At 41.6% G+C, this 26414-nt stretch overlaps 1 protein-coding gene across 1 annotated transcript in view; it reads right to left on the reverse strand.

The window, feature by feature from the left end:
• pde8a (phosphodiesterase 8A) overlaps positions 1-26414 on the reverse strand; it is a 42122-nt gene that overhangs the window by 8494 nt on the left and 7214 nt on the right. The window contains exons 2-10 of the mRNA XM_072694758.1: positions 13688-13744; positions 5500-5690; positions 4012-4068; positions 3796-3850; positions 2993-3081; positions 2487-2565; positions 1675-1815; positions 376-464; positions 240-291 (exon numbers count right to left, since the gene is read on the reverse strand). Coding sequence (XP_072550859.1) covers positions 240-291; positions 376-464; positions 1675-1815; positions 2487-2565; positions 2993-3081; positions 3796-3850; positions 4012-4068; positions 5500-5690; positions 13688-13744 — 810 coding nt within the window. The remainder of the gene's footprint in view (positions 1-239; positions 292-375; positions 465-1674; positions 1816-2486; positions 2566-2992; positions 3082-3795; positions 3851-4011; positions 4069-5499; positions 5691-13687; positions 13745-26414) is intronic.

The following is a 26414-nucleotide window of genomic DNA, read 5'->3' on the forward strand; positions in this document are numbered from 1 at the left end:
ATTTCATTTTAAAAGGCCAGTCAAAACTAAGATAATGCTGCGTTAAAAAGAGCCCTGTTTAATGAGCACTTTCATTTTCTGATATTCGGATTCAACATCCTAGTCAATCAGTTAGCAACTGCAGTAAATGTCACTATTAGAGCTGGGTGGCAAGTGAAGATCCCTGGGGTACACTCATGACCCACGTGTGTTCGCGTGCATGTGTGTGTCTGTGTGTGTGCATATGGGGTTGTTCCTACCTTGTTATTGTCATTTAAAGGCCTGTTTATGGACACATAGTGTCTGACTTTACTGCAGGAGAGAGGTCAGAGATCAGACATTATAATACAGAAATGCTCTGTAAAGATATTAGTAGGAGAAGGGTCAGACGCTCACCCTCCCTGTCCAACGACAGGTGTTATCTTCACATTCTGCTGGACACTGTCTCCATTCTTCTTTTTGGCATAATAAAGACCCTGCCATTCCTGTAAACACACACAGAAACATCAGTTTCTTTCATTTTTCCATAAAAACACACTCAAAGTTCGGTACACAGAAGTGACCAACTGTGAACCTCAAACACTGTTTTCTTAATTAAAAGAAAATCCAGCATAACCAAAACAGACGTATAAAACAGGCCAATTCCAAAACCCTAAACTGCTGAAAAAAAAAAAGCTAGGTTAAAAACTAACGCTAGCCGACCAGCTACAATCGTTTCAGCTAGCTAATCACACACTGCACTGGGAGTATACTGGAAGGACAGCTATCTGGCAAGACTCAGGAATAATTACAGTTAAAGTCTCGTTTCGGTGCTAAAAACAAGGCTGAGCTATGGTATGCTATGCTACGTGGCTTCTGTGAGCCGTCACAGTGCCGAAAAACCATTTTTTTCCCACACAACCCCAGCATAAAAGACAAACCAGCATGTTTCATTCTGAGGCAAAATGACAGGCTTGTAAAACACTTTGTAAAGCCTTTTTCACACAAACCAAAACCACATACTTACTATTTAAACATAAAAACACAATAAATGCATGTTATGGTGCCCTTTTTTTTTTTTTTTTTTTTTTTTTTTTTACATTTAAGCTAAAACTGAAACCATGTTATTATTAGCATAATGTAGTGCTATTCTGCTTTCAAGTGGAGCGATACCACATACTGTGCTGTGGTAAAAGTAGTTCCAGTTACTTTGCTGTTCAGCTCTGTGAAGTTTATCTTGGCGTTTATAGACTAAAGTAAATCTGTGTTCTAAACGACACAGAACAGAAACCGACGCTCCTGTTATGGGTTTTTTGTGATTTTATTTTTGCAGTGATTTAAGCATAAACGCTGTCCGGGTGTTGGGAGGATTAGATCACTATTCTGCTCCGATCAATAATCAGATCGACAGTGGGGGTGGGGGGGGGCTGACGACAGGAGGCGGGGGGTGTTGGTGATGGTCACGCTGGAGTAAAATAGCCACTCGGCCCGTTTGATCTGCTTCCCTACAGCTGGACAGACTGTTTCAAGTGTGTGTGTGCGTATGTGTGTGTGACCTTTCTGCTGTGTGAAGTGCTTTCACACTGAGCACCGCTTCTACTGATGTGCAGCCTTTACTTTTAAACACACACACACACACACACACACACACACACACACACACACACACACACATATATATGTATGCTCACAAGTGTGTTGACTCCGCCCCCTCACCTTGCCCTTGTGGATGCAGTTGTTGATGCTCTCCAGCAGGTCGGGTTTGTTTTTCTCACTTTTAGGCACTTCGACGTTCTCCTTGGCCATCAGCTCCCCCTGCTGGTACCCCATCACACTCTCATATGCAGGGTTAACATACTGAGAGCAGAAGAAACACACAGAAACAAGGCGTAAGTGTAATTGTATTTCTGTACATTAGCCATAATATTATCACCACATGCCTAATATTAAGAAGGTCCTCATTGTGCCACCACAACAGCTCTGACCAGTTGAGGCATAGACTCTTTAAGACCACTGAAGACATCCTATGGTATCTGGCACCAAGACATTTGCAGCAGATTCTTACAAGTCATGTAAGTTGAAGTGGGGCCTCCATGGATCGCATCAATTAGCCCAGGATACCTACTTTCCTTTTGCCCATTTAACGGTTGTCCTTTCCTGGACTACGACTGGTAGGTACTGACCACTGCATACCAGACAAACTCCACAAGACTTGCCTGATGTTTCGGAGATGATCTGAACCGGTTGTTTAGCAATCATTATTTGGCCCTTGTTAAAGCGTCTCAGATTCTTTTGCTTGCTCACTTTTCCTTCTTTTAACACATCATCATCTTCAAGAACTGACCATTCTCTTACTGCCTAATGTATCCATATATGTCAGTGGTGTTAATGTTATGGCTGATCACTGTATGTATGTATATATATATATATATATATATATATATATATATATATATATATATATATATATATATATATATATATACACACACACACACACACACACACACACACAGATATACACTCACCTGTATTAGCTGATCTTCATTGCTGATCTCGATGGCATCCTGGCTCTGTTCCAGAGCCGTGAAAATAGCATTACAGGCTCTAAAAGAACAAGCACAGACACAGACTTTATATATCATTTTCTCACATGAAATTCCACCACATTCTCAAACTGTCGCTAGCATAATGCTACTGAAGCTGAACGTGTTAACTGTTCATTCAGTTAGGTAAGATAACAGACGCCCACGCTGGCTAGCATCATACTGTGTGACAGAGATGGGAGGGCCATCCTACCCACCCTAAGACAGTGAGGCCAGTTATGCTCCCTCAAACTTCCAGCCACAGATGGCTGTGACACCACCTCTCAATGACCGAGACAACGTTTAGACAGCTCCGCCACTCAGAAGCCTCAGAGCCTTCGGTCATTATGATATCTTACTGCTGATACTTACTGATGCTAATCCAGCAGACCTGAACTGATATGGCACCTACAGTACATGTATACTGTAAGTGAGTGTCTGTGTGTTACCTGAGTTTGATCTGGGAGCGTATCTCTCCGTGGTGGAGTTGGATGAGCTCGTTGTAGCAGGCCATCATGTTGGAGTTTTCAACATATCGCTACACACACACACAAACACACAGTCAGGTGCAGTAGTACAGAAACCCCTTCTTTAGTCTTAGCCTTAGTGCAGAGTCTACAGGTCTCAGATTCAATTCCAACCCTAAACTTAATCTTAACCATCAATTGAATCTGCTAGCCCCCAAGGATAGAGCAAACAATAGAACCACTGCGCCACTCAGGATCCTACAACATTAACCTTTACTTTAACCCAAAACCTAAATCTAATCCTAAACATGATCCTCATCTTAACCCTAACCTAACCTAGAGCTAACCTTAGCTTCATCCCTAAACCTAAACCTAAACAAGCCCACAGTAGTGACATGCTAAGTTTGATTAAAATTGCAAGCAAGCAAAACCCAAATGAAACAGTCGACTTTGAGCTCTCAGGTATGAGGTTTTATCCTCTAAACGGTTGTGAATCAAACCTCAGTTAGCTGGATGTTCCTGGCTACACATTGATGTACATTTTGTTGGATTGATGTTGAGTCCAACAATCTTTAACTTGAGCAGACAATGTTGTTTCCTTTCAGGTTTAGACGTTTTCCTTAATAAAGCAGGCGTGTTGCAGAAAGTTGCCACTCAGTCCAACAAAAGGGGGCGTGTTTCAGCGAGAACATGAGGTCAATGCCTACCCTCCATTGTATTAGTTTTAAACGCAGTATGATGAACGTCAGGCTGTATTGCAAAAGTTTTAGTAGCCTCACACTCACCCTGTTAAATCCAGCAGATAGTAGAGGCATCACAGTGGCTTCTTCACGGTCCGGCCTACAAACAAAACAACACAATCCCAAGGATGCTTTGTAATACTGTACAAAGCAAATATTATTTCACTATACCAACAGAAGTGTCTTCTTAGTGTGTGTGTGTACTTATGTGCAAGTACGTTGTTTGTGTGAGTGAGTGTGTGTGTGTGTGTGTGTACCCACCTTTTCACAACAGCAACAATAACAGTGTTCTGAGAGGAGCTCAGTGCTCGGATGGAGCTGAAAACAAAAAATTCACACACACACACGGTTACACACTCTACACATACATACATATATACATATATAAGTCCTGTATCTGAATTGAGTGTGATCCTGTCTCAGAATCAAGACTGAATTCTGCATTTAAATCGAATTTGAGTATCAGGTTAATTCTATGATGAGTTAATCAGGTTTGATCCTATAGCTGATTCAAGTTAAAGCCATTCTGCAAATCTACTATAAATTTATGACTATAAAGGAATGTGTGTGAGGTTCAGAAAAACAAGTTATTTTCCATATTGTCCTTAAAACAGACAGACAGACCCTGGCTGATCCAGTCTGACAGTAGTAAAGTAACCGATGGGAGCAGTGGGTGGACTGGTTAGGTCAGCAGTGCCCTGACTTACCACTGCTATGTTCATCAACACTAACATTACTGTAATACACACACACAATTCCCTCTGTCTGTGAGTGTGCGAGAAAGAGTGTTTTGGTTGGGCTGAATCTAAAGATAGAGCAGCAGAGACGCCACACTCTTCCAGTTACTCACTAACACATGACTAAACCAGATACCTACCACACACACACACACACACACACACACACACACACACACACACACACACACACACACACACACACACACACACACACACACACACACACACACACACACACACACACACACACACACACATCTAGCTGTGACCGAATCTAAGAAACTTCTTTTGTATCGAGTTTTGATCTGAACTGAGTCAGATTCTGCATCTCAACAGAGTTTCAAAAACCTGATCCTGTATTCGATTCCTTAAACTTTTTTTTTCTGAATCATTCTGAATCTAAATCGAGTTTGACTCTCTTACTTCTTAACTTACTTGATTCCTTTTCCTGCATCTGAACCAAAGCAAGTTTGAGACAGGCTTTGAAGCAGCATTGCAGATACTGACAGATAAGCTGAGCTGTTAATATTTCCTTTCTCTAGTATCTAGTATACACTAGTTTAACACCAAACTGGAGTATATTACAGACATTAAAGTCTGAATGTGTCTTTAGTCTTTGGTCAGCTCAAGAGAAAAATCCTCTGGTAATACTGCTAGCAAGAGTGGAAAAGAACTGCAGCAACAACTGCAATACGAATTCACTTACAAGCAAGTAAAAATGCAAAATATACTGGAGATCTTGTTTTTGTTTTGTTATTTTATATTTTGTTTTATTATTTGTAGACACTAATAATTCGAAGATTTTAATAGGTTACTATTTCCAAATACATATTCTTAAAAAGAGAGAAAAATATTATTATGATTATTATAAAAAATATTAATATTAACAACAACAACAATAATAATAATAATAATAATAATAATAATAATAATAATAATAATTATTATTATTATTATTATTATTATAGAGAGACAGAGAGAATCTGAGCAGGACTCTATGAAACGTTACCGGCAGAGTGCTTCAGCGTCAAAGTTTCTGGAATGTCTGTGGTCGATGATGATGAGGTCATGGTGTTTCTCCAGAAAGCTGTGCAGCGCGGACTCGGGCGTGCGAGCCACACTCACCCTGAAGTTTGCTCGCTCGCACGCCCAGCAGAACCCGCTGCTCTGGCTGTCGTCTTTGGCAAACACTAACAGTACCTGAAAGAAACCACACACACAGAACCACCAATCACAGACCAGCAATTACAGTCAATCAGCAGCAAGCAGCATAGGACCTTTTATGAGTGTTTTGCTACTGAGCATAGCCCCAAACTCCTTACCAGCACTTTATTAATTGCACCCAATTAGCATCAAGCAAACCAGAGCTACAAACATTTTTGGGGTACATGCTTCCATAACCTAAAAGCTATGCTAGCCTCATAGTTTCAAGACTAACTGGTGGTGATTAAGTTTCCATTACTTGGTGGGGCTAATTGGTGGTGTATAAGCTTCCATTGTTAGTTACAATAGCATTGTAGTTCCAGCGCTATTTGGTGGGCAAAAAGCTTGCATTGCTTGTTAGCAACATTTGCATTGTCGCTGATTAGCATGTCGCCAGTGCTAATTAATGTGCTATAGGCTTTCTTGGAGACAACCTTCTGTTTAAGGTCATAGATATGCAGAATCTCTGGCGTCTCCGCCCACTGTGTGCCCAAATTCAGAGTATTTCTAAATAAATAAATAAATGAAGGGATGTGTAAAGATTTACAGCAGTGCCACACACACACTCACACACTCTCTCTCACACACACTCTCTCTCACACACACTCACACACACTCTCTCACACACACACACACACTCTCTCACACACACACACACACTCTCTCTCACACACACACACACACACTCTCTCTCACACACACACACACACTCTCTCTCACACACACACACACACTCTCTCTCACACACACACACACACTCTCTCTCACACACACACACACACTCTCTCTCACACACACACACACACTCTCTCTCACACACACACACACACTCTCTCTCACACACACACACACACTCTCTCTCACACACACACACTCTCTCTCACACACACACACTCTCTCTCACACACACACACACTCTCTCTCACACACACACACACACACTCTCTCTCTCACACTCTCACACACTCTCACACACTCTCACACACTCTCACACACTCTCACACACTCTCTCTCACACACACACACACTCTCTCTCACACACACACACACTCTCTCTCACACACACACACACTCTCTCTCACACACACACACACTCTCTCTCACACACACTCACACACTCACACACTCACACACTCACACACTCACACACTCACACACTCACACATATTCCTGTCTTTATTCTCTGCCTCTCTCTCCTCATGCGTAAATGGGAACAACTCAGAGCTGAGTCACTCTCTCACACACATACATACACACACACACACACACCATGCAGGAGCTGATCATGTGCTCTCTTTCTCTCCTTTTTTCTCTCGCTCTCTCACACACACACACACACACACACAGAGAGAGAGAGAGAGAAATTGGTGTAGTGAGGCTAACATAGCTAAGTAATGGAAGCTTATACCCCATCAATTAACATAGGCTAACCCTAGCTCACAGGTTTAATTCAGGACAGCACAGGCTAACCTTAGCTAACACGGTCAGAGAAACAGTGCAGCAGAGGGTGCAGTGCAGTTTACCTCAGCACAGTTTGTGGTCACTCTGCACCCTTTGGTCCAGTTTAAAAGCAGAATGGCTCAACAAAGTGTAGTGTAGATCCAGCTTTAGCTTAAATGTTGGAATTGTCCATACGGGGTCACAGAACGGATTACTTATTCATGTCGTTTCTCGACAGATTCATGAAGCAAACAAATCCAGAGTCCAGCGTTTGTTGGCCATGTTAGCTTAGTATCGCCCACTGAAAACTAGAGAAGCAGGTCAGATACCCAACAATAGTTGCTCGGAGGTTGATCCGGTGTTACTCTATGGTAGCTATGCTGCCTGGACAAGGATCCGTCATTTCTACTCCGATTCTAATAACAGGAGCAGAAAAGCGGTTTGTCTGAATCTAACTGAATGGAACAGAATCAAACGTAACTGGTGGATTTTAAGTAAAAGGGTTCACTGAATCATCCTACAGAGCTGAAAACGTTATTGTGACAGAAAAAAGATTCAAATTCACTTTTAGCTTCAAAACAATGTCTGCCTGTCCTGGGCTCTCTCTCTCTCTCTGTGTGTGTGTGTGTGTGTGTGTGTTTTGCAGTTATAACGTCAGTGTTAGAATCACTGAGAGATCTCGTGAGTGCGGAAGGTAGATCAGCTGTGTGAGAGAGAGAGAGAAGAGTGTGTGCGTATGTGTCAGCTGTGAGGACGGGTGACAAAAACAGGAAAGGGAAATCACTCAGTTTCATTTTCCTACAGTAATTAAAGAACATCACTGCGCACACACACACACACACACACACACACACACACACACACACACACACACACACACAGTTTTACAAAAGCAGAAGCAATCCTATGCTAACCCTGCAATGGGTAAAGCAGCGCTGTGAATGCCATGAGCCTGTTATTAGCTTTTAGCTTCTGCTCAGAGTACTGAAAAAACCTACAGTGTAAAAAGAGCTTCACTCAGAGCGTCCGCGAGGAACCCAGGAGCCACTGTGGGGCTAAGTCAGTGCTAGCCTTCCTAAACTGAGCGAGACTTTTCATTACTAGTTTATTTTTTGATCATTTAAACTAAAAAAAGAGCTGGATTAACCAGAGGAGATCTGACGATGTAAGGCAATGCAGGCACACTAAACACTAAATAGCTAAACACTGTGGCGGTTACAACAATCACTACAGCAGTTCAGCCCCACCCATTCAGACTACAGTAGTTCAGCCCCACCCATTCAGACTACAGCAGTTCAGCCCCACCCATTCAGCCTTCAGCAGTTCAGCCCCACCCATTCAGCCTTCAGCAGTTCAGCCCCACCCATTCAGCCTTCAGCAGTTCAGCCCCACCCATTCAGCCTACAGCAGTTCAGCCCCACCCATTCAGACTACAGCAGTTCAGCCCCACCCATTCAGCCTTCAGCAGTTCAGCCCCACCCATTCAGACTACAGTAGTTCAGCCCCACCCATTCAGACTACAGTAGTTCAGCCCCACCCATTCAGACTACAGTAGTTCAGCCCCACCCATTCAGACTACAGCAGTTTAACTCCACATTATTCATCCTTCAATCGCTTCGCTCCACCCATTCAGACTACAGCAGTTCAGCACCACCCATTCAGCCTTCAGCAGTTCAGCCCCACCCATTCAGACTACAGCAGTTCAGCCCCACCCATTCAGACTACAGCAGTTCAGCCCCACCCATTCAGACTACAGCAGTTCAGCCCCACCCATTCAGACTACAGCAGTTTAACTCCACATTATTCATCCTTCAATCGCTTCGCTCCACCCATTCAGACTACAGCAGTTCAGCACCACCCATTCAGAATACAGCAGTTCAGCCCCACCCATTCAGGCTACAGCAGTTCAGCCCCACCCATTCAGCCTTGCTGCAGTTTAGCTCCACCCATTCAGCCTTGCCGCAGTTTAACTCCACCCATTCAGCCTTGCCGCAGTTTAGCTCCACCCATTCAGCCTTGCAGCAGTTTAACTCCACCCATTCAGTCTTGCAGCAGTTTAGCTCCATCCATTCAGCCTTGCTGCACTTTAGCCCCACCCATTCGGCCTACAGCAGTTTAGCCCCACCCATTCAGCCTACAGCAGTTTAGCCCCACCCATTCAGCCTACAGCAGTTTAGTTCCTCCATATTCACAGTAAATTTGGAAAATAGTAGTGTAAAATTGAACGGCTGCTTGTGGTTTATCAAACCACATGAACGTTATAAATGGAACTTGGCAGGGGGTTGGGGTGGGGAGGTGTAGGATGGGGCTCTTTAACGATGGACAATACGACATAAATAGATCATCATTGCCTTTAAACTTCTGTGCTGCCCTGTGGTCAGTATTTAAGGTTTATATGGCCTGATCTCTGAAGGTCAGTGACCTTTTGTCTCCTTTCATCTGAACATTCACCAAGTAAAACTGGTATGTGTGTTTGAGGATGTGTTACCTGACATTTAAACACGGCTCACCATTTGAACCAGATCTTGATGCAAAACACATGTATGTTGGTATCTGACGTGAGCTTCATGGACATGTTGGCAGAACATGTTGCTAACAAACACGGGACTTTCTAGATGGTCACCTCATCTTCATGAATACATCTCTCTCAACCCGTCTCAGAATGCAGTCAGATCTTTATTTGTTTGGACAAGATAAATGAATGTGGTTTAGAACACAGTGTGACTTACTTTAACCTATAAATAATCACAAAAATACACTTCTCCACTGAGCTGAACGGTGGAGTAACTGGAACTACTTTTACTACAGCACAGGATGTGGTATCACTCCACGCACTGTGGTCCAGTTTGAAAGGGGAATGGCACCATTAAGCGGGACGTTATGTAGAGGATCATAAAGTAGTTCCAGTTTTTTATGAAATTTTTAAATTTTTAAAATGCATGAATCAAATGCAATACATTTTTGACGCAAACGAATGAGATCTGGATGTGTTTAAAGGGACGAGTTTGGAAACAAAACAGTCCAAGTCCAGTGCTGGTTAGCAACATTAGCCTAGCATCTCCTTTTTTAAACTAAAGCCACTCACAGCAGATACCAAACATGTCTTGGCTGATCGACTGTATCTGTGGTCTTTTGAAATTTGTGATAAAATCATACCATGCTTTTGTTTTTCTGCGTTTAGACCCCAAAAATTAGTTTCACTCGATAACCTAAAACGACAACTGACTGATTACAGCTGCTACAGAAGCCATACTGGCCTGTCAATGGATCAGCACCTACATACGCCTGACAGAATCGTTTCCAAATTCTGCTTTTAGAAGTGCTGCTTTACTGAATGTTTCCAGGATGAAATTCAGGAAGTAGTAGTTTACTACTTCTAAAAAGCAGCTGATTTATATGTATTTCCATTTTAAGATATCAGAACATCATGACCACCTTTGCTTTGGAATGAACTCTACCTGGGACATCACAGATGCCACGTGATCTGGTTTACTGCAAATATAAATAAGCGAGCACACCAGTCAGTTGGAGCAAAACAATCATCATGGGCAAAGGACTCGATTTGACTAGGTTCAAAACAGGGCCGGACGAAGGGTGGTAACATCTCATGAAACTCAGAAACAGTGATGCCTCAAGGACCATTGATGCCAGAGGGGAACGGTGACTCTGGCGAGTGGTACAGAGCAATCAATGCACCACTGTGGTCCAGTTAACCTCTATAATGAACACCTTCAGTCACTTAATACAGTCCATGCCACGTCTCGCTAGTGTCATGAAAGCCAAGGTTGGTCAAAATATTCTGACATGACTGTGTATTTTTTATTAAAGTAAAAGGTTATGTGTGTTTTATATTAATGTCTTTCATGTTTTATTTAATTTTTATGTTGAGCTGCATTTTTATGTCTGAAAAAAAGCAATACAAAAATAGTTATTATTTATTAATGACTCCAAGTAATTTTGGGGCATATCTATGGGTCAATTCATCATGAACATTTTATAGAATATAAACTTGCAGATTAAATAAAAAAATAAATAAATAAAATAAAAAATGGATATACAAGGTTTGTGTGTGACAGCTACAATATATTAGGTGTTAATAAAATGTTTATATTTGAATTAAAGTAGCCTTTATTAATGCATTAGTTGCTGTTTAGAAAATTTTACAGTGGAGCTGCACTAATGGACTATATCTGATTTACTGCAGCAGATTAGATTTTAGGCTCAGCTCCGGGTATTTGCACAGTGTGGGCACGCCTCGGTACGGTGCAGCTGACTTTAGCCAAATGTTGAGCAATAACGCCCAACTTCATTGATTAATTATTAATTTTATTAGTAGCGTTTTCACGTCGAGTTTTAGAACTGCTGCTGCTTATAAAGTGGAACATTCGGCAAAAGCAACTGTCCAAAGTCTAAGGTCAGGAGGAGCTGCAAAGTTTGGTGAAAAAAAAAAGTCACCAAGTTTTTCAACTTTAGTGAAAAGACTCATTTTAGACTGAATCATTTACTAGAGCTTCTTCATCCATAAGCACAGATCTAACCATGCTAGGGGTTTATCCAAAAGCATAGATGTAACTGAACTAGAGCCATGTCCGTAATCCCAGATCAAACTGTACTAGAACTGAATCCCTAATCACAGTAGAGCTATATCCCTAATCCAGACCTAAAGGCGCTAGAGCATCAGATCTGAGCCCGGACCTAAACGCGCTAGAGCTTTAGATCTGAGCCTGGACCTAATCGCGCTAGAGCATCAGATCTGAGCCCCGGACCTTAACACGCTTCAGATCTGAAAAGCATCAGATCTGAGCCCCGGACCTTAACATGCTTCAGATCTGAAAAGCATCAGATCTGAGCCCCGGACCTAATCGCGCCAGAGCATCAGATCTGAGCCCCGGACCTAATCGCGCCAGAGCATCAGATCTGAGCCCCGGACCTAATCGCGCCAGAGCATCAGATCTGAGCTCCAGACCTAATCGCGCCAGATCAAACCATACTGGAACTGAATCCATAATTGCACTAGAGCTTTATCCCTAATCCTAGATCTAACCATGCTAGAGCATCAGATCTAAGCCCAGACCTGTGCTACACCATCCGATCTGAGCCAAGACCCAACTGCGTTAGAGAATCCCATCTGAGCCCAAACCTAACTGTACTAGAGCTGCAGATCTAAGCCCAGAACCAACCATACTAGAAATTCCTTTGTAAGCAATACAGTAACTGTGCTAGGGCTTCATTCATAAGTGCAGATATAACCATACTAGAGCATCATCTGTAAGCACAGATCACACTACTATGCTTTAGCTGTTAGTTTCACACATTCAGTCTAAGCCTGGCAGCAGCTCACAGGGAATAATGCATCAATAGGACACACACACAGACACACACAGACACACACAGACACACACAGACACACACAGAAAGTGGTTCTGTTCCCTGTGCAGCACATGATACACTGAGCCCTGTGTGTGTGTGTGTGTGAATGTGTGTGTGTAATAAAGAGTTATTCAACTACCAAAGAGTGTAGACGTCACACTACTCGTGACGACACACACTCTCTCTCTTTCACACACACACACACCCCAAAGTACTCTGCTCCTATAAGAACTATTGTTCATTAAGGCACGTTCCCTGTTACTGTTTGGTTTGGTTGCTATAGTAACTGCGGGGATTTCAGCTGCTGCAGTTGACTGGGGGACTACACACACACACACAAGCCAAGCTTTCCCATGCAGCAAGCCCAATTATTAGTGGGTCCAGAGCAGGCCTGCACAATAATCAGTGCCAGCTTTATTAATATTAGGGGTGCTCTGATCCTGAATCTTTATGGACAATTCCGTTTTCGTCACAGCTAAGGACTAAGTAACACCCACTTTGGCAGAAATCACAGCTTGCAAATGCTTATTGTAGCTCAAAGTCTCTCAGGTCTTGTAGTCTTTGCTGAAGGCCCCTGGTTCTGAGATGTAGTATCTTAAAGCAGTTTTTTTAAGCTCTATCCACAATCTTCCTTTGCTGGTTAAGCCCAAAAAGTTATATTTTGACTCCACTTATTTTAATCAAGGCTGCACAGTGCAACATGATATACATACATACATACACACATTTACTGTTATATAATACATACTTTTGCATTTCTTAATTTGATATTTACAGATGAGCTTCTAACCAATGACGATGTTTGTTTACTGACTAATCTTAGCTGCTGACTTATTTTGAGGGTGTTTTTTATATGCAGTGCGGGCTTTCAAATGATCTATTTAATTATCTATTATTATTAAACTTTTTAAAATAGATTAGATGCAGAATATAGCAATGTAATCTTTAGGGTTGAACTTTTGAAATTTGTAGATTTTTGATATATATCAAAAATCTACAAATTTCAAAATAAGTCAGCAGCTGTGATTAGTTAGAAGCTCATCTGTAAATACCAAAGAAAGAAACGCAAAAATCTATAACAGTAAACAAGTTGTCATGAGGCCCTAATTACAGAACACAGCAAACACACACACACACAAACAAACACAGAGACACAAACAGACACACACAGACTGGTGTGCTACCTGAAGCTGATCTTCATATAACTTCATCCGTCCAAACTGCACCTCGGTCAGCGAGCTCTGAAATGAAAATGAACAGAAATTCAGAACCTGAAACACATTACCATTCAAATCAGCATCACACAAACCACACACACACACAGACACACACAACCACAATGCAGCGGAAGTGGGTTAAAAAGGGTGAAGTGGGAAAAGTTGTGAAATGCTGACGCTGAGGCTCACCCAGCCGCCCGCACAGGGGTCTGTTACCATGGAAACAGGCCCCTAGCGGAGCAGCATCCCTACAGGACCTCCACGGTAAACAGAGAATTCACAAGAAACACACATACACACGTGTGCACACACTCAGAGGTGTGATGGCAATACGGTCAAAACGCATCACTCTCAGAATTACATAACTCACACAACAGTTTCATACTGGATGCTTAACAATTCAGTAGTTCAGTAGTTCCCAAACATTTCGTGGTCAACGCTGAATAATTCATAGTGGATGCTGAATAATTCCTAAGAGTTATCAAATATTTGACAGTGGACGCTGAATAATCCGTTTCCAAATATTTTATAGTGGCGAATGAATAATTCATAGTGGATAATGAATAATTCACAGTAGTTACTAAACAATTCATAGTGCATACGTCATAAGTCATAGTGGATATGGGATCATATAAAATGGACACTGAGGAATTTACAGTAGATACGGAATCACTCATTGAAAGTTGAATAATTCATAGTAGATACTGAATCATTCATAGTCAATACTACATTCATGACAGATACGGAACAATTCATGGCAGATTAATAATAGAAGAATAGTGCATTTTGAGGTCAAAGACTGCCAGTGTTAGGAGGCGGAGCTTTTGCATCATATTTTGTCGTCCGTAAGACGCAGCTTGAATCACTTACAGTACTCTGAATCAGGACACCCGAATTACACATTTACTGTGAGGCACTACAACTAAATCACTCACTGAAATCTGAACGCTCCGCTCTGCTCGCCCCGCCCCTGACTCATCAGTCAAGATGCTTTAGGATGCGTTCACACTCAGATCAGACGTTTCTGGAATGCAGTCAGACTTGCCACAGCAACTTACTCCATACTGACCTTTAACCCCTACACAACAGTAATAAAGTGATGACGTAGGCTTACATTAATTCACTCGTAGTGTTACTGAAATACGTGGAGAAACAGTGTAGAAAGTACAAAAAGCAAACTTTCAGCCCATCTCACGTTAATGTCTGTAAGAAGAATCTCAAGAAGAATCTCATGTCTGTAAGAAGATAAGGAGTTAGGATTAGGATCGGAGTTGTGTTGCGTGTGTTGTGTCTTGTTAAAACCAAAAAAATAGCAATAAACATACATAAATTATATTCATTACAAAATTATAAATATTATCTCTCTTCCCCAGGCCGTTGGTCCGCTGCACAAATGAAAATGACAGTGTGATGATTCAGACACCCAGTTAGCACCAAGCTAATGACACAGAATTAGATGCAGAACCAATCCAAGCCAGAATCTGAGTCACAATTAAAATCAATAATAGAATCAAAATCAGATATAAAATCAAAATTACAATCAGACTCAAATTCAACCAAAACAAGACTAAGAATCAGAATCAGACTCACAATCAAAATCAGAATTGAAAGTATTAAATCAGAATCAACGCTAAATCAAACGTCGAATCAGAAATGGGTTTAGAACAAAAATGAGCAGAACCAAAAGCAGCCTAAGACTCAATATTAAAATCAGAATCAGGCTCTAAATTAAAGTGTTTAAATTGTTTAAACGGAAAGCAGTAGTATTCCTAAGGGAAGAAGGGACAAAATATCAGAATCAATGTGCTGTTGCGACCATCCCTGCAACCTCTCATATACTCATTCTAAACGCAGAGTGGTCTGGCAGGTTTTCGCAGGAGTTTTTCTGGCCATGTCCCTTGTCTCTATGTACTTACGTCACATCCACAACCTCTGAAAGAGGATCTGGCACCTTTTGCTGGTTACCTGAGCAACCGCAGCACAGCTAATGGTGGCCATTTAAACAGAACGGCTACTGCGAACACGAAGCTAACGGAACGGCAAACTCAATCTGCTCATTCACCCACTGTCAAACCAAACAAACCAGAAATAAAGAGAGCTGGTGAGCCAAAAGAGGGCATGAAACCTTGCTAAAACCAGGATAAACGTTGGCTTGACTTTTGAAAGAAGACAAGAGCGTTGCGACCTGAAAGGATTCGAAAGTGATGCTGAGGTGGCTTTTTTCTTGCTGAGCAGTCAAGATATTTTATTTTAATGACTAGCTACTGAAACAGGCAACCAGATTATCACTGCTATTGATTCTGTGTACCTGTGTTACAGTATAGTACAGTATTACTGTATCACCTGAAGAGCAAATGAAATGTTTTGTTGGACGTAATCACTCTCTACATTGTGATGGTATTTCATCCTAAATGAACAAAACAATATGCTGAAACACAGAATGCAGTTTCTTATGACATCATTTAAGACTGACAACAGTATATAATTCTCCTACATCATTTCCTACACTCTGAATGACTCCACTGACTGAAGGAATGTAAACTTGTAATGATCCGATTCATCTACTTCTAAAAGGAGACTGCACCACAACAAACGTTTTAAACGGTACTCCTCCGTATGCTCAGTGCAGTTACACATTCTCACCAAAGAGGTCTCTAAATCCTCAAATCCCCTAAACTTACAGGCCATCACTTTAAAATTAGAATCACAATTAGAAAAATAATTGAATCAGGAATCAGACGTAGAATCAAAATTGGATGTAGAATCAGAATCAGGTTCAGAATCAAAACTGAATCAGAATTGGACACAAAATCTAAATTAGAAACTGAGTCAGAATCAGATCCTGAGTCAGAAGCTGAAGTGAGCAGCTCTACTGTTCTACAGAACCGCCTCACACTCGGCATCCTGTCTTTCTACCGCACTCGCGCCTATACATCCCTCTCTCTCTCTCTCTCGCTCTCTTTCTCTGCAGAGACTCTCCACTGAAGTGAAAAACAGGAAATTGGATGACATTGTTGAGAGAGCCGACGTCAGCGGAGAGAGATATACACAGTAAACAGCTTCCTAACAGCAGCACTGTTGGGACCACTCTATACACACACACACACACACACACACACACACACACACACACACACACACACACACACACACACACACACACACTTTCTTTCTCCTCTCTCACAGTCTTGTCTCACCCCCAAGTGAAAGCGACTCACACTCTCTCTCTCTCACACACACACACACACACACACACACACACACACACACACGGGTGGGCAAAAAGGTATATTGACTTACAGTCTTAGGTAAAAAAAATAAAAATAAAAAATAAATAAATAAATAAAAAAGTGCTAAAGTTTGGACATCCTAAGCACTGCACATTTCATTACAAACCGTGTGATCAGTCTTATTTAATTGAATTAAGTGTTTTGAGTAAAAATCACGATGCTCAGTATGGGAGAGTATTTGGAAAGCAGTTGTTAAAAATGTTACATTGTTGCTGCATTTACTCTATATGACAAAATATTACGATTAATATTGTATAGCATAAAAAAAAAAATCTTTAAATATCTGGATATAACCTTTTCCCATATCGGCCAGCTCTACACAAACTATAGGTAGAAATTGTTAGGCTTATTTACTTTAAAACATTTATGTACATTTATTTACTATTTAAACAAATGTAAAGCACAATAATAACAGTAGTATAGTATTATCTAATATGTGTATATAATAACAGAAATCAGTTCAGTTCTTCTGCTATTCTGGTGTTCTTGTCCGCCTTTAAAGGCCAACATTCCAAGCTTACAAGACTGAATGGGCAGGACTGCCAGCCTAAAACTGTCCCACAACCTGCCCACCAGAATGTGTCCCCAATATGAACAGTTTTTGAAGAAAGAAGAAAAAAACAAACAAAAACAAAAGAGTTTTTTTATTTATATATAATCTGTCCACATAACTCCGCAGGTCATATTACTTGAGAATATTTTTAGATCAGAACTAACATAATTGTAAATATAAGGTTTATGTTGAGTGAAGGCAAAAGGGAGGTAGTTTCTAATAAAGTGGCTAGTGAGTGTATATGCAATTATTTTCAGACATGAATTAATTTGTTAATTTACTCTGACAATATTGTACCAACTAAATCTTAAGCTGATTAAGTTAACAGAGAAGTGTGTGTGTGTGTGTGTGTTGTTAAAGAGGGCAGTGGGTCATGTGAGCTGTTCATTCTAAAGTACCAAAAGAAAGCCCTAGCTGTTTTACTAGGTAAGGTTAAACACACGTGTGTGTGTGTGTGTGTGTGTGTGTGTGTGTATATATATATATATATATATATATATATATATATATATATATATATATATATATATATATATACACACATACACACACACATATACACACACACACACACACACACACACAACATCGCAACAAACAACATCGCTTTAAATATTATTTAAAAACGTAGCAGTAAAATGAGACAATGCAGTCGTACTGCTGTAAATGTCCTCCACCAACATCTCCTGTAGGTATTTTTGTCCTGATCCTGATTACCTCCCCAATCCCTGCTAAAGCTGATCCACACCTTCTTCTCTCCCTCTCTCGCACACACACACCTCTCTCTCTTCTCTCACAGACCAAGCATAATTCTGTCCTGTCTGTTGCAAAGAGTCCTATACCTCAAATTAGATGTTAAAAAAATGATTAAAATAATTAATTAAACCCACCACAAAAACAATTCTCCATTAAAAAACTTTATACTGACACACACTGACTGGATCGACCTAACGTTGGGTTCTCAACTGGTGCCGGGCGACAGCGGGATTCAGACAGAACTGGTGCCGGGCGACAGCGGGATTCAGACAGAACTGGTGCCGGGCGACAGCGGGATTCAGACAGAACTGGTGCCGGGCGACAGCGGGATTCAGACAGAACTGGTGCCGGGTTACCTGGGTTTAGATCAAAACCTTAGGACTGGTTAAAGCTCTAAGGTCCAATGTTACATCATCCTCACAAAAACCTAGGTCCAACCAGCTCACCCCCTCCCCCTATATCTGCACTTCAGTCCAAATTTAGAACTCTCAGCTGATTGGTTATTATGCTTTAGAGGTCACAGGACCTGCAGGGAATTGTGGTCCAGCAATAGCTGAGCTCAGGAACTTTGTGTTTTTTAAATGATGGAGCTAAAACTCCAGGGGCTCTGGGGCCGAGCGTCACATGGAGTCGCATGATCATACGGGTGGAAGCTGCGGGGAAGAACGTAGAATCACACGCACCCACTGCAGAGGGTTGCCATCAGCACACACACAAACACACACACACACAAAAAGAGAGAGGGGAAAAAACCTACATCATGCTTGCTATACTGTTTCTTTACTAGAAAGTAGGTCAGACCAGATTTGTAATACCTAGCACTGGGTCGCCAGGACCAGGCAAGAAATACTGACCAGGCCAGTGGGGCCAGTGCCCAGGGGCCTCTGGCTGTCTAAGGTGCCTTAAAGAGTGAAGAAAGCCAAATCATCAAAAGACAGGTTTAAACCTCAGTGATGCCAAAGCCATCCGCGACCAGGAGTCCCAGAGAGTGTGACTGTGTTCTCTCGAGGTGGGTAGGATGGTCCTTCCCCTACCCCTTATCAGTCAGCGCCATGCTAGCTAGCTCACGTGCCTGTTAGCTGACGCAACAGAATTAGCAGTTAGCATTCTTCTCCCAGTATGCTGAGCTCCAGTGGTGTTGCATTAGCGACAGTCTAAAGAGTTCTGGTGGAAGCACCCAGAGGAAGCACATGCTAGCCTCCACCCTCCCTTTTTGTGACAGGGGTCATAGCTGTGGGGGTGGGGAGCGGTGGGGTTGGGTTGGAAATGGCCAAGTTTGGCATTACAGCCCCAAACACAGCAAGGTTTGACCATTTTCTAGTCCATCTTTGTAACACCACCAGGCAGTTATTTGCAGGCACATGAGACCAGGCTCCGATCTCTATGAATGAGGAATGGGGAATGGGTTGCACACTAGCGCCACACAGCTGTCGATCCTCCTCCGCTCGTATCGTAACCAGGCTCTTTGTGTTAAAGGGAGATATTTTATTCGTAAACGGACGCCATGTTGAACATTACGACAACGCCAACGGCTCTGGTTTCACTCCCTGTAGTTTCACAAACAGACTGATTTGGGCCACTGGTCTTCTTTAAGGTGGAAATATTTTGTAGATCATTGAATTAAACTTTTACACTAGACCAAATACCTAATGGTGTGTGAACATGCATGTGTGTGAGTGCACATGGTCAGAGCGGAGTTGCCGGGCAGAAGCATGTTATAAATAGTGATGTCACTTCCTGTCAGGAAGAGCCTGTACTGCACATGCGTAGCTTAGCTTTTCCCTCCTGACGGCGCTTCCTGTATCTGCTTTCTCTCTACTTCTCTCTCCTCACTGAGACACACACACACATACACACACATACACATACACACACACACACACACACACACACACACACACACACACACACACACACTTTGTGAGTTTCTCTGATCCAGTCTAACAGCAGCAGATTCCAAAACCAACCTGAACCAAAATAAATGCGATGGACTAGTAACACAAATAAAATTATTAAGAATATATTAAAAGTTGTTTAAAATGATCTATACAACAAAATTCAGTTTATACGTTATAAATAACAATTAATCATAATGTCAGAAATCAGCAAGATTACTCAACACCTCCACAGTTTGAGAGATGAGGCGAACACTTGGATGCATGTTCGAATTTTCTATTTCACCTTAAATTTGCATTTGTTTCTAGTCCATAACAGCACAACAGTTTCACTTTAATGAAAGTAATCAGATCCTGTCTTGCCTAAATTTATTATATAAAACACTGATGTGCTAGCTGAGGCATTAGTAAAAACATAGCTGAAATATTTAACATATTTAATTAAAACTAGCTGTATAATTTCAGCTTAATTATAAGCCAATATACAAGTTGAAATACTAGCTAAAATATCTGCTGTTGTATTATCAAAAACTTCAACTAAAATAATATTATTATTAAAAAAATAAATATTAGCTACATATTTAGTTGACATGCTAGCTGAAATACTAGCTGATATAACATAGCAGAAACATTAGCCCTGGAAAATGGAAAATATGAACATTTTGGCTGAATCATGAGCTAGAATACCTGAGATATGAGCTGAAGCAGTAGCAAACGCAAGCTACATATTAGCTTATATGGTAGCTAACATGCTAACCGCTATATTTTTAGCTAAACTTTAGCTAAAACATCTATAATCTTAACCACAATTTAACTTAAACTTTAGCTGAACTAGATATGCCTCCTCGGTGTTGTTCAAGCTGTCCCTGTTTGGAACTCTGTGTGTACATAATGTAATTAAAAAAAATAAGGACACTGAATTAGCAGATTTGCAGGTTGTGACTGAGCAGTAGATGTGTGTGTGTGTGTGTGTGTGTGTGTGTGTGTGTTTGAGACAGTGCAGCATGAACACTGAACACACTCGGTCAGGCAGGAGGCCTGTGAGTTGTTCTCTTTTCTTTTCTTTTTTTTTACTTCATGGATGATTTAGCGCCTTTCTGCTGGAGAGATTTTGGCAGGACGGCCGCTCCGGCGGAAGATGCACTACTGTCCCCAACTTCCTCCACTGAACTGAGCTTCAGTAAAACCTTTAACACTTTCCAGACCGACCGGCATTCTTTATTACACAGACTTCCAGATATTTCTGTGCTCTGGTTCTGCACCTCTGGACTCTCTAGGCCAATACACACACTTTGTCTTTAGCCAACGACCTATCTTTACTTACTTGTACCCAGAAATGCTGCAGATCAGTCAAGACATGTTAAGTGCTTTCTTAGTTTTACACTGGAGCCATGAGGCTAATGTAGTTACCAAGTATTGGAAACGTACTCCTTTCCAATTAAGTTTGGAACTAAGAGGCTAATGTAGCTAACCAATAACGGGGGCTACCCCACCAACTGGCACTGGAGCTACATGTTCAATGCATCTAACAAGTGATGAAGGCTTATACCCCACCAAATAACACCCGAGCTACTAGGCAAACATAGACGATAAGTAATGGAAGCGTAGCCCACCAGTTAGCATCAAACCATGTCCAAGAAACCATATGAAACCATCATTAGATTTTTTTTTCATAGACATAATAGTAGTATTAATATTACTAATAAAGTAATATTTCTACTTTAGGTTCTAGCTCTAACAGTGGAAGGTAAGAAGATACGCTTGTTTTAGATAAGGTATAATTTGTTTGTGCTGTTAAATGTGAGCTCTGACACACGCAACGGAACTGCAGGAGTGTGTACATAGCCTGGTTAGTCTCATTCATGTACACACACACACACACACACACACACACACACACACACACACACACACACACACACACACACACACAGCAGAACATAAAGCTGAATCTCCTGGATAGCTAGTCCCAAACACTTCAGACTCAAATTTACTGAACTCCACACATCCTGTAACACACACATCCCTCTCTAATGCAGAGAGAGAGAGACAGAGGGAGAGAGAGAGAGAGAGAGACAGTGGGGGGAGGGGGTGGGCAAAGCTGTGAGCCAAGGCTAGATAAACCACGGCCTGTTTGGAGGAGGCCATACACACACACACACACACACACACACACACACACACACACACACACACACACACACACACACACACACACACACACACACGTGAAGTGCTAACAATGAGCAGAGTCCCATTTCCCACATTAAAACTCACTCTCTCTTATACCACACTCTCTCTATCCCTTTCGGTCTGTCTCTCTCTTGCTCTTTCTCGCTCACTCACTCACTCTCTCTCACCCACACATGCACACAGATACACACAGACACACACACACTTAGAGGAATGCAAGTGCAGACTGAGAGAACCATCGTCAGACCTTGTACTTGACTCTTATCACACACACGGCCGCCCAGATGGTGTCGCGCCCTTGACTCAGCTTCAACACTGTAAACACACACACACTCATGTACACACTCTCCTGACACAACTGGCTCAAACTACAGTCAGAGAAAAGCACCAACAAAGGTCAACACCACACAAACTACATCATTATCCGCATAACACCCCGCTTTGTAGCGCTGTGGAGCGGAGTGATATCACATGCTGTGCTGAGGTTCCGGTTACTCCACCGTTCAGCTCTGTGGAGGAGTTTATTTTTGTGTGTACAGATTAAAGTAAGTCACACTGTGATCTAAACCGCACCTACAATGCTTAAAAAACAGCCATAAGGCTAAGCTGCTGCAGGCTGAACAAGGGGGGCTAAACTACTGCAGACTGAACGAACAGGGCTGACCTGCTGTAGATTGAACGAGACTGGTTAAATGGCTGTAGGCTGAATGGGCAATGCTAAGCTACTGTAGTCTGAATAGGTGGAGCTAAACTGCTGTAGTCTGAATAGGTGGAGCTAAACTGCTGTAGGTTGAATAAAAATTCTTTTACAGTTTCAAAATAACAAAAAAGGAAAATAGCAAAAGCAAAGGTTTCTGCATCCTGCAATGATCAGTATTTACAACAATTTAGAACAAGTGTAAAACTGTACACCAATCACTCATCCTGCCGTCTCTTATGTACCACATTTTACTAGAAACACTGTCAAAGACCTACAGTAGACATTTCAGTGATGACAAGTTGATAAATTATAGAGGATAAGATGAAGACTGTATAAACTTTCAGAGTAGTAAAAGTTTATAAGCTTCAGGGGTCGCAATGAAGCATGTATAAACTTTAGGGGTCGTAAAGCAGAGTTTATAAACTTTAGGGGTTGTGATGAAAAGTGTATACACTTTAGGGATTGTAATAAATAGTGTATGACCTTTAGGGGGTCGTAATTAAGAGTTTAGGAAGTTTAGGGGTCATTATGAATAGCGTATAAACTGTAGGGGGTCGCAATGAAGAGTTTAGAAACTGTACACTCCTAACTCAGTACCACTGACTGCACTGCTCAGAATTACAGCAGGGTCCTGCAGACTCTCCAGCAGCCAATCAGCATTCAGACTAATAATCAGAACGTGAATACTTAGCCACTACGCTAAAGTGATATGAGAGCAATCAGCTTTAAACAAACACACACCCACACAAACCTAAATGCACCACGGTCAGTAACACAGTCAGTGCTTCACCCTACAGTAACAGTCACTGTTACAGCAGGGTGAAGCAGTGAATGGGTCACTGCCAGTGGTGCATTTAGGTTAGAGTGTGTGTGTGTGTGTGTGTGTGTGTGTGTGTGTGTGTGTGTGTGTGTGTGTGTGTGTGTGTGTGTGTTCTGTGGCCTTCAGATAAACTGTGGCCTTCCCTTTAAAAATAGTTTTAGTCTCATCACATACACACAGGAGTTGCACAATGTGTCAAAAGTCTGAAAAGTAATTTTTAGTACTACAGTTTGACAAACCATTCAGTACTCCGCCTGTCACGCAATTCAGTACTTTAACTTAATACATTAACTCCACCTTAACTCCACCTTAACTCCACCTTAACTCCAACAATACGCTATTCTAACTTCCAAACAATTCAGCACACTAACTTTCAAACAATTCAGTATGCTACCTCTTTATTTAGCACCTTTCACACAGATTAGCACATTTACTTTCAAATATTTAATGCTTCAATATACTTACAAATCAGCAGTCTAAACATTAGGTTTTAAATTAAGTGTGCTACATTTGAAGTAAATCAGTACTCTGCCTTTCAGCCAATTCAGTACTCTCAACCTGAACTCTAACATTCAATATAATCAGTATTTTCAGTACTTTAAGTAACAGGTTTAAAACAATAAACCAATCTGAAACCATAACAAAAGGTAAATCACAGTTCACAATCAAAACCCAATAACAAACCCTATTTTGTTCAGTCCAATAAACATTACTTTACCAGAAACAGATCAAGGCTAAGCCTAGACTCAAACTATGAAGGTGTCGCACTGGCTCCGAGGTTTAGGTTAAGATTAAACTGAATCAGTGTCTAGAAAACTTGCTCTTGTTCAGACGTGTAGAGTGTTTATTTTATGCCAGAGCACTGTTTCCTATCAAGTACCTTGATACTACAGTTGGTATCAATAGCGACATATGATTTCCGGTATTATGACAACTCTAATAAACACACACACACACACACACACACACACACACACACACACACACACACACCCTGAAGGAATAAGCAGTGTGTAATGATGCGTGAAAACATTTAAACATGTTTAATAACAACCGACACACACACACACACACACACACACACACACACACACACACACACACACACACACACACACACACACACACACACACACACCAATTAGGCTACACTCAATTAGCATAATTACTTTATTAGCAACAAACTTTAGCTACAAGTGAACACAGCTAACAAAAAAATATATAGTTTTTACTTCACCTTGCCAACAAGGTATTGTGGATAAAAAAAATTTACTCCACCAATCAGCATTGTGCTAACCTGACCTACAAGGCTAATGTAGGTAAACAAGTAATGGAAGCTCTTACTCCACCAACTGGAATTACTTCCATTATTTGTTAGCTACATTAGCTTTAGTAGTTTCAGTTCTAAACACGTGCTGTGCTTATGACATTCCGCAGATTCTGACTGAGGGGAACTGGTGACCAAAAACTTGGACTAGCTTTACTGATCTTATCACGATCCGATCTAACACCTGATACCTCCAGTATAATACCTGATCACTCCAGCGTAAAACTAACAAAGCAGCAAATGCGTCTTAGTAGATTAACTTTGAGAGAATTAAACTTGCGGCTGAATGTTGAGGAACACCATGAGATTGGAGCATTATTGTACGGGTGTGAAAAGCAGGTTAGACTAAAGCATCACAGTGCCACGCAGTGAGTTACTGCAACCCTGGCTGTTCCTAGAATCCTGCGCACACTCAGCCCATATATACACTTAGTCCATACATCCAAACACAAACAGTACGTGCGAGATATATGTGTGAGAAACACACACACACAGGCCATAAAGTTGTATTTCTGGGTCAGTAATTTAGCACATTAATTTAAAGAGCCCATATCCTGCACACCTCCTGAGCTCTACTTACAGCATCAGTGTTGGTTTAAGAACCAAGAAACTGTCCACAAAGCAGTCCAGGCTGAAGCGGTCGTGTGAATGGGCAGAGCTGCTGCTGCTGCTGCTGCTGCTGCTGCTGCTGTATCCTTAATGGGTGGAGCTAAACTGCTGTAGGCTGAATCAGCATGGCTAAACTGCCTAAGGCTAAGTGGGAAGGAATAAACTGCCTAAGGCTGAACGAGCAGGGCTAAACTGATGTAGAAAGTTTGGGCGGAGCTAAACTGCTGTAGGCTAAATGGGTGCACATGAACGTCATAGAACACTGCCAACCCTACACTTCCTGTAGTGTATTACAGTCTGTCAGAATGACTGTGTGGATCATATAAACATTATAGAGCATTACAGAGCGCCCCCTATGCTTCCTGTAGTGTATTACAGTCTGTCAGAATGACTGTGTGGCTCATGTGAACATTATAGAACACATTTTAAAGGTCATGCTGGCCCTTACACATCTGGTTGACACTTCCTGTAGTGTATTAGTCTGTCCGAATTACAGTGTGGATCATATGAACATTATAGAGCACTACAGAGCGCCCCCTATGCTTCCTGTA

This window comes from Salminus brasiliensis, chromosome 13, assembly GCF_030463535.1.
Source record: "Salminus brasiliensis chromosome 13, fSalBra1.hap2, whole genome shotgun sequence".
Taxonomy (NCBI): domain Eukaryota; kingdom Metazoa; phylum Chordata; class Actinopteri; order Characiformes; family Bryconidae; genus Salminus; species Salminus brasiliensis.